The sequence below is a fragment of the Hydra vulgaris genome, chromosome 06, assembly GCF_038396675.1.
Source record: "Hydra vulgaris chromosome 06, alternate assembly HydraT2T_AEP".
Taxonomy (NCBI): domain Eukaryota; kingdom Metazoa; phylum Cnidaria; class Hydrozoa; order Anthoathecata; family Hydridae; genus Hydra; species Hydra vulgaris.
In genome coordinates, this window is record NC_088925.1 from 37,272,693 (window position 1) to 37,292,532 (window position 19,840).

Consider the following 19,840-nt stretch of genomic DNA (forward strand, 5'->3'; position numbering starts at 1 on the left):
TATCTAAATTTTTTTTTTTTATAGTTTTTGTTTGTCTTAAATTTTTCTTGGCACTTAATTTAGATATTTCTTTTAGAAAAATATTAGGTTCTAGGATTAACTCTTACTTCCGATCTTTCTTGGAAACCATATATCAAATCCGTTGCAAAATTAGCATCTGCTAAGGTTGCATCTCTTTATCAAGCTCGACACTTTCTTACTTCGGATTCTATTCTTTATCTCTATAAATCTCAAATCCGGCCTTGTATGGAATACTGTTGCCATATCTGGGGCGGATCTTTTAATGATGCACTTTCTCTTTTATACAAGGTGCAAAAACGCATTGTAAACATAGTTGGACTTGCTCTTGCAGCCAACCTTGAACTATTATCGCATCGTCGTACTGTTGCTTCTCTTTCTCTTTTCTACAAATACTATAATGGACACTGCTCTAAAAAGCTAGCGTCTCTTATGCCATCTACTAAAATTCATTATCGTGTTACTTGTCATTCAATTAAGTCTCATACTTTTTCTGTGACTGTTCCTAAATGCTCCAAAAACTCCTATTCATCTAGTTTTTTTTCCTCGAACATCAACTCTTTGGAATTTGCTTCTTTCCTCTTGCTTTCCTGATTCATTTAATTTGCAATCCTTTAAGTCGTCTGTCAATTGTTATCTTGATCTACAATCTTCATCTTTTCTTTTTCAGTAATTTCCAACTCTAATTAGTGGTTGCTTGCAACCTTGTTGGAAGCGAAGATGTTAAAAGAAAGGTTTTATCAAACTTAAATTTTATTTTTGTTTTCATCTGTATATATTAAATAAAGCTTTCTTAGGAGCGCTTTTTAACTAATAACAAATATGTATTTGATTACCAACAATTTTAGTCTAGTTTTAGGTAGGGATGTTCCGAAGCTAAGATTTTGCCGAAGCTTTGGCCGAAGTCACTCTGCCGAAGCCGAAGCTTTTGCACCTACATGGGTAAAATTTGCTATCTTGCAGATCTAGCTATCTAAGGATAATACTAATCGTTGGTAAACATTTTTTAATATTTTACTGCAGTTATTATATATACTGCATATTGTAAAATATAAGTACTTCAATTATGTGTGTTTTAGTGCACAAGTTATTTCTCTACCACCACTAATCATCAAGTTTTTTTTTAGATTATGCAATGTCATAGGATTTTAGGATGTAGCTTTGTTTGTTTGAACAAGTTTAATGTTATATGGAAAAAAATGACTAGCTAATTAGTAATTACTAATTACAAATTAGTAATTGAATCAGGATGTGAATTATAAAACTAATTTGGCTTCTCGTCAACTTAATCAAGTCTAAACTTTGAAATTACGTTATAAACAGTGTTTAGTATACATTAGTTTGCACTTTGAAGTATAATAAAATTACCATTTAGTAATTACTAATTACAAATGATGGAGGTTATTTCTATTATACTTATTAGTTTTTTGTGTTTAAATTAATTATCCATTATTAGAAATCAGGCAAATTATAATTTAAAAATGTAATCTGTTCTCCATGCTCAGGCAGCAGCCTGTCTCTTTTGGCTTCAAATATGTTTCTAGTTGTGTTGAACAGAGGTTCACTTTTAACAGATGAAGGAGGTGCGCACAAAATTTTCATTCAAAACCTTGCAAAATCCTACTTGTTAGTGCCTTTATCAGAGCAGGTGTAATTTTTTGGTAATGTTGGAAGGTGAAAGTAGAAGTTGACTTTGTCCATGTATAAACAAAAAAGTGTGAATCAATTTATAATTTAAAATAATATTTTAAATCTTTAATTAAGTAAGGAAAAAATATTATTTTTATTCAACTTATAAACAATAAAGAATAAACATTTATAGTTGATAAACAATTATGTGGTGCATGGAAAATTAAAAATATTATATGCAACCAGACCCGTAACTAGAGAAAGACACGGCCTGCCTGTGTATAGTTTGTGGCTGCTTGCAGTAATCTTTCCATAGTATAAATATAATGTAATTTTGCCTACAGGTAATTCTGGTGTGCAGTTAAACCTGTAAATAAATTTCTAGTAACAGGACTGAATGCAACAAAGAAAGAACAGAGAAAATAGAAAAAACCTAATTTGAAAATAATTGATTAGGAAATTAACATAAATTTTCAATTAAATTTGTAATAAATAAAAGAAATAACAATTTTATTTAGATTTTATTTAGATTTTTTTATTTGTACCAGTTCCTTTTAGAGTTTGAGTTTTTTTCTCTTGGGTTTTTACTGTTATACTATTTTCCCCGTTCATCTGTGTTTTTACATTTCTGTGAAGCATTTTCATTTGTACCCATTTGGTCAAAGAAGCTTATGTCTATGCTTATTAGTTTTCTTTTTTGATTTGACCATCATGATCAGAGTCTTTAAAGCAGTCAACTTCTTTTGCTTGTTGTGAATGATACTCTAAATGATAGCGGTAGTACTCTTGATATAAAATTTCCTTAAATATATTATGATCCGTATCTTTAGAAAATTTAATTTGAAACAGGGTTTGAGAATCATTGCAATTTTCAGATGACCATTATCTTTGTATTTATGAAAATGACTTTTTAAATCAGTTTTAAGTTCATCAACAACAGTTTTGTTTCCAGTTGCTTTGTCCCAAGCATAGTCAAGAAACGGTATGATTTCTGATGTGTCTGCACTCATATCTTTCGTAGTGTTTTCAAAGTGTTTTAATATGCATACAATTATTTTAGCATGTTGCCATTGATTTTTTTGTAGATTATCTGATGCTGTAGTAATAAAATTATCAATTATTCATATTTTTTGGTGGCGGAAAGAAATAATTTTTCCAGCGTGTGTTTCAAGCGCAAAAAAACTAAATACAAATTACAGTAAAAATAGGTTTTAGTAAATACAACAACGCAATATAATTAAACATAGAACTTAAATAAAATATAAAAAAGCACCCATTGATTGATAAGAAAGCAAAAAAAAAACAATATAGTTTGCGGCATGTCGCAATGTGTACTATGTATGCCGTGGCATACATCAAGGAATCAAAGTAAAGGAGCAAATTACAAGAAGTAGAATTGAAGGGCTTATTGTGAAACAATGACAAAACAAAAACAAAAATTTGAGAAAAATGACTTTTAAGTTTTATTTAAATCTATAAAATCAGTGCTTACCTATTGTTCTCTCAAATTTATACATCATAAAAATATTATATATTGGATATTATATATTAAAATATATATAATTGACAAAAAAATAAAAATAAATTGCATATACTATTTATGATTATAAAAATGATAATAACTCATTTTTGAAAAAAGTGTGGCTTGTCATTATTTTGCAATAAGCCCTTCAATTATAGTAATTATATTGTAAACAATAAAATTATTTTATGCTTAATATAGCAGTAGCTTATTACTTTTTATTACCTAAAAAAACTCGCTGAAGCCAATGATTCGGCAAAAACTGACCCTGGCTTCAGCGGAAGCTTCGGTACATCCCTAGTTTTAAGGTTTGAATTTATAGTTTATAGTCTATCTATAGTCTAGTAGCTATGTATAGTTTGTTGCTATGTATTAGTGTAAATTAAATATAAGTAACCTGTATTTTTTTTTACTGATTTGCATTTTGCAGTTGATTTATGAAATTAAGTTTAAAAAAATTGATTTAGCAAGTTTCAAAAAAATGATTTAGCAAGCATTTTTTTTAAAAAGAAATTTGGTATGTATAATAAAGTATTGCTTTCTGTGCTAATTATTACATATCAATTGTATTTAAAAGTTCTTTAAATCATTTCATCATCAGTCACTTTTTTATTAACTAAATTTGCTTGTGGCTTAAATCATAATGTGATAAATTTTGACATATCTACGGTTAAACCATTGTGCTTTGTCTTTATATGTGTGATTTATGCATGATTTATGCATAAATATAGTTAAACCATTGTGCTTTAACTATATATGTATGATTTATGAATATCTACAGTTAAACCATTGTGCTTTGACTATATATGTGTGATTTATGCATGATTTATGCATATCTATAGTTAAACCATTAAACATTATAAAATAAATTTAAACACTTTGCACATAATTATAAAACCAGAATATATTACAGATTAACAAATAGATAATGTAGAAAAGATGAAACCATCATTTTGAATTAAGAGAAATCCATTATTTGATGTATTACAGATTAATAGTACAGTTCTTTGTGTGCCACATTTATGAATGTTTGTGGTCTCCCAGAGTTCATTTTGGATGTTGATACTTCTTTCTAAATAATCTTATTCTTATTTGTCATCATATTATCGTCACTTGTCATAAACCTATAGTGTCAAACAAAAGTTGATTTTTAAAGTATTGTTTAATATTAGCCACTACTTTTAAATGGGCTCTGTCTGGAGAAAAAAGAGTTTGCTTAAGTTCAACACTGCTGAAGTTAATGTTAAAACATAAAAAAAATGTTTTTTAATTTTTTTTATAATTTTGTTATATCTACAATGACACACTTTTTACACAATTTTTTTTTTAATGTTCTTCCAAACCACTTGATTTAATTGATTCTATAGAAATATTTTGATTGTCTAAAATGCTTATTGCTATAAACCATTTATTGCTAAAGCAAATACCTTTTTTTTTTATAGTTTACACTTGGGGGTTTTAAAGATTTAAAATCTTTAATGAAAGAATCTCGTAGAAAAGTGGGACTGAAAGCAACTTTTGGCAAATACAATGTAAACACGATTGAGTTAGAAAAACATCATCAACTTAGACCATCGTCTCCTTTAGACGAAAGTCGACACGAGAGAAAGCCTCGTAAAACTGTTGATTTGGATGATGATGATATTGATTTTGTACCTGCACTTGTAACACAATCGCATCACTATATAGAGTCAGCTCTTTTATTGAGACCTAAAGTAAGGTATAAATAGTCAGCTCTTTTGTTGAGACATAAAATTTTATTATTTGCAATCATATTTTATTCAAATTTTTGTTTTGGTTTTGTTAAAATTTTTTTGCTTTAGAGAAAAAGATGTTACAATATTTCTTGAAGCATGTAGGAAGAAATATATTGGATTTCAACTGCCAAGGTTTTTTTCAAAAATTTTTCCACTTTTTTTTATTAACAAATGAAGTTACAAATTATAATGATTACAAATTATAATTAAATGAAGTTATAAATTATAAAAATTTAACAAAATAACTTAAAAAGTAGCATGTTAACATGCTTTTTAAGTTATTTTGTTTCTCAAACGGGACCCCGTTTTCCCGAGATCCTGGGGATAAAAGTGGCAGCGGGATTTCCCAGGATATCACTTTTATATCCTGGAACATAATTTTTTTTCTAATTTTACATATGATAACTGTTTGAACTAATTCGACCAAAAATTAGAAAAACATTATTGCATTTAGTTGTGTTTTATGTGTTCATATCTTATATTAAAACCTATCACAACAAGAAATGTTATTGAAACTATCTTAAACTATCTAACTCAAGGATTGCATTGCAATTTGCAATGTGATTTTTTCTTTTTTCTCGTTATTATAAAATATAAGTAAAAAGTAAAAAAAATTTCTTGCAACAAAAACAGTAAGTTTAATTTTTAAACTTCTAAATTATTGAAAAGTTAAACTTTTTCTGAATTGAATTATTGAAATATTTAATAATTTTTGTATTTAAAAAATGGCAAACAAAGACATATAAAGTCATACGTAAGATAACATACATATGTAAGAAATATTTGTAACTTTACCTTTAGTTGTTTTAAAGCGTGTACACAAAATAAATGTGAAAGAATAAGCACGTCATTTTTTTTCAGTGTTAGTATTAAAATCTTTTAAATTGTTTTGTATTTTGTTTACAACGTGTTGTGGTTTTAAAAAAATATATTAGTTTTCGGATTTAACTTGAAATTAGTTTTAAAAATGACAAAAGAAGAAGACGTAAGAGAAAAAATTATACACAAATATTTACAAAATCCTAATAGTAGCTACAATTCGATAGCAAAATTGTTGCAAATACATCCATACACTGTTAGTCATGTTATTCAACATTTTTCTTAAACAAAATTGATCAAGCGCAAATCTGGTGGTGGAAGAAAGGAAGGTTTTAAAGATATAAAACTTGTTAGAAAACTGGTTAACAGTTTTAAGAATAACCCAAGCCTTTCACTAAGGGAACGCGCAAAAATATATGAATTTTCTCATAGTTTTGTTGCAAAAGTTAGAAACAAACATGGTTTTCATTCTTTCAAAGCACAAAAAGTGCCCAACCGTTCTGAAACTCAACAAAAAAGTGCAAGAACCCGCGGCAGAAAGTTGTATGACAATTTTATTTCTAAAAATTCCTCCATTATTGAAGACAATGAAACCTATATCAAATATGATCATCAACAAGTTCATAGTGCTGTTTATTATATTGCCAAATATAGAGGAAAAGCAGATAAAAAATTTAAATACACAAAACATGACAAGTTCGCTAAAAAAGCTTTGATTTGGCAAGCTATTTGCAGTTGTGGCAAAAAATCAGCACCTTATATTTCTCAGTCCACACTTTCTGGTCAAATATATTGTTAAAGAATGTTTACAAAAACGCCGTTTACCTCTCATTAAATCACACAATAACAGACCTGTGTTCTGGCCTGATTTAGCTTCAATACATGATTATAAACTAGCTATGGATTAGTATAAAAAGAATAATGTGAAATTTGTGCAAAAACAGAAAATCCTCCAAACTGCCCAGAATTGAGAGTTATTGAAAAGTGCTGGGCTATTGTTAAAAAAAAAACGAAAAAAACAAAACTTTTTTCAGAAACATTAAAGATATAAAATATCATTTTAAAAGCATCAAATAGTTTTGATTCTTATTCTGTGCGCAAGCTTATGGATACCACTAATGCAAAAGCTCAAAATTTTATTAGATTCCCACAGGAATAATTAATTTTTTTTTTTTTAATGTTTGATCTTCTTATATTATAGTATTAAAATTATAACTTGGTTCGAAATAAAAATTGAGTACTTTTTTTTAGTTGTTTTTCTACTTTCACATTTATTTCGTGTACATGCTTTACGATTCAATTTAGTTATACCATGTCAATTGTAAATGGATTGAAAGCATGGCAGTATTTTTATAAAGAAAAATCTGGCGAATCTGCAATTTGCAAAAAAGTACAATGTAAAGATAATGTGCAAAGGATTTTCGACAAGTGAGCTCCTTTGTCATTTAAAAAATGCACATAAAGATTTGGATTTAAATATGAAGCGTCTACATGAAGATACTGGTTTAGAAATTAAAATTGTGCAAAAGAAAATCACATTGTTTGCTAAACAGCAGACTATCAAGGAAATTGTGTCAAAGCTAGAACAGTGGATGGCTTCTTAATAAATGCCATAACAAAAATTGAATTCATTAGAAAATCTTTGTCTGAAAAAGGCATGTTATTACCAAAAAATCCATCCCATGTTATGAGTATGATAAAAAAACAATATGATTTAGCTAAATAAACTGTGGTTTTAGAGATAACAAAAGAAATATCTAGCGGGTCGCAATTTTTTTTATTGTTCGACGAATATATGTCTTTAAAAAATCGGCGTTATTTAAATGTAAATTTACACTTATTAACAAAGTTTTGGAACCTGGGATTGACTCCGATAGCTGGATCACTTCCTGCAGAAAAAATTGTTGATCTAGTTGAAAATAAACTGTCAGATTTTAATTTATCAATTAAAAAACACATCATAGCTATAGTCACTGACGGAGCTAATGAAAAAATTTGGACTGCTTAGTGGTATTGAACATCAGCTGTGTTATGCCAATGGACTTTTTTTGGCAGTATGTGATGTTCTTTATAAAAAGTAGACTCTTCAGCAAAATATATTGAATTTGAATCGCAGTTGCAAGATTTCGATGAAAGCTTGAGTGATTACGATGAGGTTGATGATGTATTTGATTGTAATGATGAGTCATACAGCTCAACAGGCGTTACATTTATTAATGATTTACAAAATAGCATAAATATAGCCTTAACAATTCAGAAGGTTTGAAAAGTGGTTTAAATGTTTGGCAAATCACCTCTTAAAAATGACGTTTTACAAATCTACGTAAAATCTATGTTTCATAAAGAACTGAAACTGATATTAGATGTCAAAACAAGGTGGAATAGTCTTGTTGCAATGCAATGCTTTTAGTATACATGTTTTTACTTTAAGATTCCTTAAAGTAAAAACATGTATACTAAAAGTAATTAACCATCAAGCCGACATCAACTGAATCAGAAAGAGCTTTTTCTGCCGCGGGTCTATTTATGAGAAAAATTTGTTCATGATTAAGTGACAAATCAATTGATTGTTTACGTTTTTTAAAACAATATTGTATTTTTAATAGTAATACAGATTAGCGTGCTAAGATAAATTTGTGTCAGAAACCACTTATTACTATATTAAAAATTATGCTTAAATAAGTTATCAAGTCTATAGATTGTGGCGTATATTATGCTGACTTTTTGGTCTACAAAAAAACAAAGAAGGCAAGCTTGTTATGCATTTATTCTTTTGTTTTAAATAAAAAAATTTAGCCCAAGCATTTTTTTTTATCATTCTCTTTAATATGAACACAACATATCTCAAAGGTTTGAGATCCCTTTAAATAATTTTTAAAAAGTTTTTGAACGTTGGAAAAGTTGTTATTTAATTCTCTATAAATTAATATGTATTTAAATAATTATAAAAAAATAAGAAAAAAATGGTGTCCAAGCAAGAAAAAATAAGATAATGGATTTATGACTTCTATTTGGTTAATAAATCACAAGGTAAAAAGTTCACTGTAGATCACTTCAATGTTAAACAAATTACAAAAATCTGTGATATATAAGTGACATGCAGATAATGGTTCTGGACACAAAAGAGTTTAAGGAAGTGGTCTTGTGACCAAAATCTTGACCCCTAAAGTTATCTGAAAACCATGTTTGACTACTATAACTGTTTGTCAACAAGGCAAGCTGGTTGATAGTTTGGATGTACATTAAATCTCTTGCTAAGTACACTGACATCAAAACTTATGTGAAACATTGTATACCTGATCAATAAGAGCAAAAAAGGTAGAATCAAGACCTGCATTGATTGTCTTTATTGCGATTTTCAGTAAATGTTTATACAATTTATAAAATATACATAACACTTTTTAGTAATTTAAATAAAATTTGTTCATTCATTAAACAATCATTAGAAGTAATTTGTAAAAGGGTTTTGTGTTACTTAATAAAAAGTTTTAAAAAATAAATTTTTAAGTAATTTCTTTTAAACGCAATTTAAAACGTAACGAAAAGTAATTTTCGCTTCAAGTTTTTTTAGTTTTATATTAGTGCTTATATATTTTCTTTTTCATAAGGAATTTCTTTTTTAATTTTTTTAAATTTTTTTCCTAGTTAAGTTTAGCTAGCAATTCTTTTTTCATCTAAACATCTAAACAGTCATGGTCAAGTTGTCAAAAAATAAAATCATTGGTGTGGTCAGCATTAGCGTTCAATCGCACGCCATTTCTGTCCAAGCCTGGTGTAATTTTGTTTAATCTCTAGCTTAAAAAGTAAAGGCGTAATTTTGTTTAATCTTTAGCTCAAAAACTAAAGATGTAATTTTGTTTAATCTCTAGCTTAAAAAGCTAAGGGTGTAATTTTGTTTAATCTCTAGCTCAAAAACTAAGAGTGTAATTTTGTTAAATCTGTAGTTTAAAAACTAAGGGTTTAATTGCCCTGAAAGTCTAGAGTTTTATTAACCACACGTTATATTTGAAATGAAGGACTTAATATTTTTTAAAGTACAGCAATACAAAACTTGTTTTTTGTTATTAAATTTTAGATGTTTGAGATTTTTATGTAATTTGAAAAGACTACCGAAATACTTATACATGAATATCATATCCCTCATAAGAACATCGAAAACGCAGACGCTATTTAAAGTTATGGTATTTGAAGTGCACCTAGGCCGCCCTAAAGAATAATCGGACAAAAACAATGTTTATAGATGGTAAAAAAGTAAGATCGAATTTATGCATAAATGTTATTTAAAGTAAAAAATTGATATTATATCCTATATTTTACTAAGTTTTATATCTAATAAAATTCTTATGCAAGATATAATATTAAGTGAAAAATAATAATATATCCTATATTTCTTAAGTTTTATGTCAAATACAATTATTATAATTAGGGGGATATAATACTCTAACCAAAGTTTGATACTATATCCTATATTTTACTAAGTTTTATATGGAAAACGAATGTTAAACAAGGAGAATATGATATTCTAAGTTAAAATTTGATACTAAATCCTATATTTTACTAACTTCTTTGTCAAATACGATTCTTATATGAGGTGGATATAATATTCTAAGTAATAATTTGATACTACATCCTATAATTTACTAAGTTCTATGTCGAATACGAATATTACACAAAGAGGATATGATGTTTTAAATAAAATATAGTGTATCCTACATTTTACTAACTTCTTTGTCAAGTACGATTCTTATAGAGGAGGGATATGATATTCCAAAAAAAAAATTTGATACTATATCCTATAATTGACTAAGTTCTATGTCGAATAAGAATATTACACAAGGAGGATACGATATTCTAAGTAAAAATTTGATACTAAATCCTATATTTTATACATAAAACTATATAAATAAAACGAATGTTATACAAGGGGGATATGATATTCTAAGTAAAATATAATAGTATATCTTATATTTTACTAACTTCTTTGTCAATAACGATTCTTATATGAGTGGGATATAATATTCTAAATAAATATTTGATATTATATCCTATAATTAACTAACTTCTATCTCGAATATGAATATTACACAAAGGGGATATGATGTTTTATATAAAATATAATAGTGTATCCTATGTTTTACTAACTTCTTTGTCAAATACAATTCTTATACAAGGGGATATAATATTCTAAGTAAAAAATTGATACTATATCCTATAATTGACTAAGTTCTATGTCAAAAACGAATGTTAGACATGAGGGATATGATATCCTAAATAAAAATTTGATACTAAGTCCTATATTTTACTAACTTCTTTGTCAAATATGATTCTTATACGAGGGAGATATGATATTCTAAGTAAAAATTTAATATTATAGTAACTAAGTTTTCAATTATTTCGAAATCAACTCTCATCGTGGCAGACATATCTAAAAACATGATATTAATCCAAATAGTTTATTGTTTTATTTATTCAAAAATTTTCACAAAATTAAGTATAAAGTTAATAAAGCAAAAAAAACTAAAATCGATTATATTAACAATTTACATTAGCAAGAGAAATGTTTGAGCAAGTAAATAAAGCACTTGTTTTTTTAGCATAAACAATGCATTCCAAGTGAAACCATCAGAGTGCAGTTATCGCATTAATGCATTTGGAATGCAGTTATCGCATTTTATCCATAAAATAGTAGTGGTTTTTTGGGTAACATACCATCTTTTAGTTGATAAAAATAAACATGAAATTTTAAAACGTAATAATAGAAAACGGAAGCAAATTTAGTTCATATTTATCTAAATTTTTAATTTGGTGTGTGTTTGGTCCTACTTTATTCCCACATATTCGACAAATTTTATCTTGCCAACTTCTCTGATCTAATAATTTAAGCATACACCACCATTTATTGCTTCTTTTTTTTTTAATTTATTTTCTGTCATAATTACAATTACAGTTAAATTACCTACTCTATCAATAAGTAAATGCACCACTCTCTTTCTAAACTCTACAACATCTTCAATTGGAAAGTTAAGCATCAACTCCTCGCCGTTCATATAATTTTCAGCAAACTAAATTTTTTTTTTCAAAAACTCTTGATTTAATTCAATGATACAACTACAATAAAAAAGAAATCATTGTCAATTTTCATTATTTCGTTTTAAGTAAATTTTTGAATCTTATGACTTAATAACTTCAATGGTTTCACTGCAAACCATAAATTAACAGTGAAACCATTGACTGTAAATCTATGATTTGCAGTTTTAGCATGCAGTGCTATGACCATGCAGATTTATTTTAAGTTCTTATTATCTCATTTTAAACTTTTTTCTTATCTTTCTTGTTTAAAAATTATTAGGCTTTGACACTCAGTCAACATTTTTTGATGCACTTTTTATTTTTTCAAATTATGTTCAAATTTATCCTAACTATGTATGTTTTAATAAAATTACCTTAAGACAGAAGATTCCACATGATATATTGTCTGTTTGTAACGCATGTGGTGATGTCACTAGTTTGAATTTCTCATCAACACTGTATCTTTGCAGCAAGTAACTGCTAAGATATTTACAAAAGAATTATTTAAATTTTTTAAAAATCTTTTTTTGAATTTGATTTCAAATTGGAAAATTTAAAATCATTGATTTCATACTTCCATTTTGTTTCTTCTTTTAGTATAGAAGCTTTGGCTTCACCAAGAGGGTTGATATAATGGATTGTGGTTTGATAATCTTAAAAAGTAAAGCCTCGAAATTTTAATATGGAAATTACACTACAATAAAGTATCAGATTAAATGTTCAGTATTGTCCCACTAAAATACTAAAGAGGCTACTGAAAATTATAAACATGTAGACTGTTTTAACATTGGGTGGTTAACATTGGAAAATAACGCCTTGTTCACACATTAAAAATATTTTTTATTCAAAAAAAAAGGCACACTTAAAATTTTTTTTTAAATATATTTACTGTCAGCGTCCAATGAAAATTTGCAACAACACAGCATATTAAAATATCAAGCTTAAAGAACGCATTCTGAAATGAAACATAAGTTTTATTAGCAATAATACCTTCATATATCTTTATATTGTTAAAAAAAAATAGAGATAGTACAAGACAATAAATTACCACATTTTTCTTTCTTATCAAGTCAGTTTGATGTGGCGACTCCTCTAATGAAAGTAACCCAGCTGGTGCCAATACTTCGATTCGATACTTATTATAAAATTTTATATATAAACACACATCCATATATAAATATATATATTAGAAAAGAATCACTTAAAAATTTTTTTTCATTTTACTGTGTTTTTATTGTGTTTCATCAATAAAGACTCATCAGAAATGTATATATATATATATATATATATATATATATATATATATATATATATATATATATATATATATATATATATATATATATATATATATATATATATATACATAAACAATTTTACAGAATTTAAACATTGAAAATCAGGAATTGTATAGAGGAAGTAAAAATGTTAAAAGTTAAATCCCCTTTTGAAAAGTGAACAATTTACCTATTTTATAATGTCTCGGCTGATATTAGGCCAATAATATTCTTCCATAATTTTGGTTTTTGTTTGGTCACTATGTCCACCTAAAGAACTGTCATGCTTTGCTGTAAATATTTTTATTCCTTCTCTTGGTCCACAATAACATCTGCATATACAGAATTTACACAAACAGTCACTTTTTGCTTGAGCTTACCATCTACAAATAATTAACAACTTAAAAAACAGTTTCGCTAAAAAAATGTAAAACTTGTATATTGTTAACCATCATACTTTCTACACAATATTTTTTCGTCGCACTTCAAAACGAATGTTTATCATTTTTACCAAGACCAGGTGGATATATGTTTTCCGTCAAATATTGGATAAAATTATCAAAGTATAATGGTTTTTTTTCTTCTTTTTCCATTCTAGGCTGGAAAAAAATAAAAAACATGTATTGTTATATAGTAATAACTTTTAAAATTTATATTATATATACTTATATTATTTTTATATATAAAATTTATATTATTTTTATATATAAAATTTATATTATATACACATCCTGAATATAACTTAAAAAAATATTCGATTTAATATGTATTATTTGAACATCATTGAACTCTTTCTAATTTGACTAGGCATTTAGAAAGGTATTAGAATATCAATGTAGAAAATTTTCCTATTAAATCAATAAAGTATTAAAAGTATAAAAATATATTTTACACAACTTTTTGTATTTTTCAAAGTCTTTTGATTATTTATAATATTTCAACTATTTTGTTTTTATTTTTCTAAATACTATAACTTAAAATTACTCTTGTGTTTTTATGAGAAATGTCATATTCTATTACAGACAACAACATAAATAATGAAATTATTACTTTTTAAATAATTTTATGTAATACTTGATTATCATTTAAATAGAGATCAACCTGTGCTATTTGTGATGATTAGTCTTTGGAACTGTTTTCATTTCCACTATAACTAACACTCAAAAGATTCTAATGGTAAAAAAAAATTAATAGAGTCATAATAAAATAAACAAACAATATATGTCATAATATAAATATTAGGCATAAAAAATAAACAAAGAAATCAATTTGTATGTGAAACCTTCGTTCCTAATACCAGACTTTTATCTAAAACAATAAAATATATATATATACATACAATAATAAAAATAACAATTTGTTTTATTTTATTTAAAAAATAGCAACAGGCAGGCAACAGGCTGTAAAAGGAACCACCAGCAAGTGAAAGTTGCATTGTATATGAAACAGATTTTGGTTAGTGGAACATTTTTCTATAGCACCATGGGATTAAACTTATTTACTTACTAACTCATTGGTTCTGAAATGAAATCAGTCATTCAACCAATCAATATACTTCATTGCCATTGGCAATTTGCCATTAGTATATTATATTGCATAAATAATTAGGATGTTTCAATTAATGGAACTAATGCAATCTAGTATAAATTAGAAGCAGTCACAGCAATACTAATCAGTAAAAAATTTAAAATGTATGAAATAGCCTTATTCCTGGATTAATCAGTTAATAAAAAAAAATATCAATTAATACCAAATTGAGTACTGAATTTTATAAAATTACACATTTCACCAGTTAATCTTGAAAATCTTTGTAAAGAGTAAGAACTTAACAATACTTCAGCTTAGTAAAACATAATTAATATATACATATAGATATGTATATATCTATATGTATATAAATATAAATATATATATATATATGTATATACATATAAATATATATGTAAATATATATCTATATATATATATATATATATATATATATATATATATATATATATATATATATATATATATATATATATATATATATATATATATATATATATATATATATATATATATATATACATATATATATATATATATTTATATATATATATATATATATATATATATGTGAATATATATATATATATTATATATATATATATATATATATATATATATATATATATAAATAAATATATATATGTATATATATGTATATAATATATATATATATATATATATATATATATATATATATATATATATATATATATATATATATATATGCAGCCCTCTGTGATAGGGTCGGCATTGCCAAATGCCAATCTTAAAGTGTTGGGGGTCGGTGATTTTTTACTGACCTCATTTTTATTCTTAGTGAAACCTTTGAGAAATTTTTTTACTGACCCTGACTTTTGCCTAACCATGTCTATAATAAACTAACAATGTTAAAAATATGGATAATAATGATGATTGGTTGATTTCGTTTAGAAATCAAACAATCATAATGCTTAATTACAAGATTTTATCATAGCATATTACAAGGTTTGATTAATTATTTTGCAGAATGTTGCAATTTAATGAACAATACTTTATTTCTTGAGATTCCTTCCAATTCAGCAAACAGATACAATATTGCTTTAGGGACTTTAAATGTAAAATCACTATCCTAAATGAAAAAACACTTTTAAACTTTTAAACTTTTCTTTATTCTAAAATAATGTTAAACAACTTAAACAACTTTAAACATAGATAATCAATTTCTTATTTGCTTATAAGATATAACACTTACCTTGAGATTATTCAAGAATTTGCCTAAAGTTAACAATAAATCATCATTTTGTTGATCTGTCAGTAAATACATCAAGTCCATAAGGTTCCCTTTTATTTTAAAATTAAGTTGAATATTGTAATTATGTTTTCTTATGTCTATTACAAAATATAACCTTAAATTATCTGCAAAAAGTAAACTACAAATGTAAATGTAAATGTAAACTACAAATGTAAAAAGAAAACTTGATAAAGTTTACAAAAGAAAAACAATAAAGTTAATATAATATTGGTAAAATTTAAAATAAAACTTACGTTTTGATTTCATACCAGAATTATATATAATATGTCTATAACTGTATAGCTATATTATTAGGGCAATAAATAAAACTTTATTTTTAAAAAGTCTAAAATAACATTACTTAATTGCTAAAAAACTTTAAAGTAAAAAAATGGCTTTTTTTTTTTATTTGTATGAATTTTGAAATTATGTTTTAATACTTGTATAGTTTGAAGTTATTTTCATTATTCAATTTTCTTAATTAAATCCGAAAGAAATAAGCAATTTTTAACAGTCACAGTGACATAAATTACACATACTTGACCCACAAAAATTGGCTTTAGCAATGCTGATGATGAAATTTCACAAATTAATTGCTTTGTGAACTTTTGAAAAGCTAAATAATATACACATATATTATTATGCATATATATAGACACACAAACAGACACACGCATATTTATATTTATATACATACATAATAGATAATACAAATATAGTGTGACAAGGATACCTCTTTCAACTATAACAACTTTTTCTTGATAAGAAATACCACTTATTGAGTCTATTAAATAAAGGAATATATCTATTAAATTTGATTGATATATAATCAAACTAAAGACAAATTAAAAATTGTATAAAAAATTGTATACCTGCACATGTATTGCAAATTTTGATTTGCAGATCATTTTCCCATAGTTTATAACATCCAAAATGATATTTATCATTATCAGTAGATTTTTTACACAACACACCATTTACTAATATTTTCTCCATTGTATATATGTAAACTCAATTAAAAATTAATATTATTTCATATATTCAAATATATGAATAAAAACGAAATAAATACATAAATAGATTTATACTTTAATAATACATATATATATATATATATATATATATATATATATATATATATATATATATATATATATATATATATATATATATATATATACATATATATAGAGAGAGAGTAGCATTTTCATTTTCAAAATAAGTTTGAGAATTAAAATGCTAATATGTATTGTATAAATTTTATTATTTTACTAATACAAGTATTACTATAAAAGCAGTAAAAAACAAACCCAAAAAATCAAGCCCTAATAAACTATTTAATAGATCTATTTTATCTTTATCTATAAATATTTGTTTCATATTGATACTTATAATACTACTTGCAACATACCTGTTTGTATAACCTTGTATATCAAATGAATTTGTTGCTTAGAATATCATATCCCCCACGGTAAGTTTTATTTGAACATCATTGACCATATGTCATATGGTCAATCATGTCATATGATATGATATATGATATGATATTTACTATTTCAACATTATTTAACTCTTTCTAATTTAACTAGGAAATGAATTAGAATTCATATGTCAAAAATTATATTTTCCACTGCTATAAATCAATAAAATTTTCAAAAAACTCATTTGTTTGTCATTACGGATGGGTTAGGTGCATTTCTAAACACTATAATTTTAAATCGCATCTGCGTTTTCAATTTTCTTAGGGGGGATACGATATTCTAGGCAGATACGATATTCTATTACAGTCAGCATCAGATCGGCAAAAATATTTTAGACACAAAAGTTTTACCATAGAAATGAGGTTGGCGATTTTTTGCCAACTTCAACCACTTTCAGTTCAGCAGTTAGGTTGACCCTAATTCCTGAAGATTACTAACATGATTTCTTGCTTTTTAGTGATAGTGATTCAACATATGGATTACCTTCATCTATAATAGAAGGAGTAGACGTTCTTAAAAGTGTAAGAGTTTTAAGTAGTTTTGCAAAAAATTTTGTGTATATAGCTTGTATTTTACAATAACGATTGGTTTTTCTTGATATTGTAGTTTTATTTTGCAAGAGGAATTTTTATGCCTCAAATAAATATTACAGTTAAGGTTATTACTAATGGTTGGTATCTAATGGTGGAACTTTTTTAGGAATGTATATGTATATATATAGTACTCAAAGTGAGAAAAAAGTTAGCAATATTTTTTTAATATTTTATTTTTACCATCCTGCTTGCATTAAAAAATCTCTTTTATGCAGTAGAAGTTTTCCTAAAAAGTTGTACTGCAACCGTTTATAATCTCATTTTCTCAAATAGGGATTATAAACGTCTATAGTAAAAATAATAACTGGTAAGTGGGAGGGCACAGTTATATATTTAAGAGAATGTCACCGTTGAATAAAAATTAAAATTTAAAAACAGTTGCTAAAAATCAAAAAACAATGCTAATGTAAGTATGTTAATGTAATCTTCATTTATGTTTTATATACCATTATTAAATTTTTTTGTCAAAATATCTTCCAAAATGTTTCACTTTGATTGACAGACTTTAATGTTGGATTTCACAATTCCTAAAATTAGCATCACAATGTCTTTTTTTAAACCACTTTATTACATAATCCTTTTGATCGAAATTAATAACTGGTGGACCTACTAATGAAATAAACAAAACTCTACATGATTTTTATTATCAATGAGCTTTGTAAAGAATATAAGATTATATACATAGTAAAAAAAAATGCTCGCATTCAGCTGCAGAAACAATCAAATTGTTTATAACATTGCTCAGAGGCTGAAGATTGTTAGAAATTTTATTATAGGTCACTAGTAGCGAAATACTTACAAAATCCTTGGACTGCTTTCACTAATATTGAAAGATTTAACTAATTGTCTAATGTTACTGTATCTAAAGCATGATCTTGCAATGCGACACCTTTAAATTCAAATTTTTCTGCTGCAAGCTGTGTTTCCAAATATTATTTGGAAACAAAGCTTGCAGCAGCAAACTCATTGATTGAAATACATATGCGGTAGACAAACTGGTAAAATATTTTGCATTAATCAGTATTACGTAATTACGCAATAATAAAAAATAGCAAAAAAATGTAATTGTTACATTTTTGTGAGTCTCTTTAAGGTAAAAAAGTTTGTAGTTCAAGGTTTTTTTAAAAATGTTTTGACAATTATTTTTAAATAAACTTGATATTATCCATGACTAGTATAAGAATTTCATTAAAAGGCACATTAAAAAAACTGTAAAAAAATAACAACAACAAAGAACTAAAGAGTTTTGGTAATTTTTAAAATGTTATTTAAATTTTATATTTATAATTTAAAAGCACAATTTTTTTATAGTTGCGTTTTTAACTTAGTATTTAAAATACAACTTACTCAAAGTATAAATAATAGATACATGCTTATTAAAAACTTAAAGTAAATCTTCTTTAATAATCAGGTATAAAAATATGTTTGTTTATATTTGAATTACGTGGCACAAAAACAATTTATAACTATTGAACTTATTCAATTTTTAATTTTAAAGTTTTAATTACAAAAAAAAATTTTTATAATTACTTGCTTTATCGCTTAGAGCTCGAAAAATTTTTTTACAAAGAAAAAGAGTAATGAAGAAACTTTTTAAACATGAAAAATAAGCACAAAAATGACACGAAATAATATTTACAAAATAATAAATCGTTTCAATAAAAAAGCAATCTAAATATATATAAAAATTTATTTTGGTCAAATGCAATATTCTTTTTAATAATTTTTCTAGAAAACATTACGATACTAGATAAAAAATTGACATTGCTGATGATTGTTTTTCTGATGCGTTTATAATATGGTACAAAACAGTATAAAAATTACAGTATAAAACTTAAAAAACTATTACTAAAG

General features: G+C 25.5%; 1 protein-coding gene across 1 annotated transcript in view; it reads left to right on the forward strand.

Annotated features, from left to right (window-relative positions):
* LOC100215787 (striatin-interacting protein 1) overlaps nt 1–19,840 on the forward strand; it is a 57,420-nt gene that overhangs the window by 18,125 nt on the left and 19,455 nt on the right. The window contains exons 10-12 of the mRNA XM_065800041.1: nt 4,612–4,889; nt 4,993–5,058; nt 17,851–17,914. Coding sequence (XP_065656113.1) covers nt 4,612–4,889; nt 4,993–5,058; nt 17,851–17,914 — 408 coding nt within the window. The remainder of the gene's footprint in view (nt 1–4,611; nt 4,890–4,992; nt 5,059–17,850; nt 17,915–19,840) is intronic.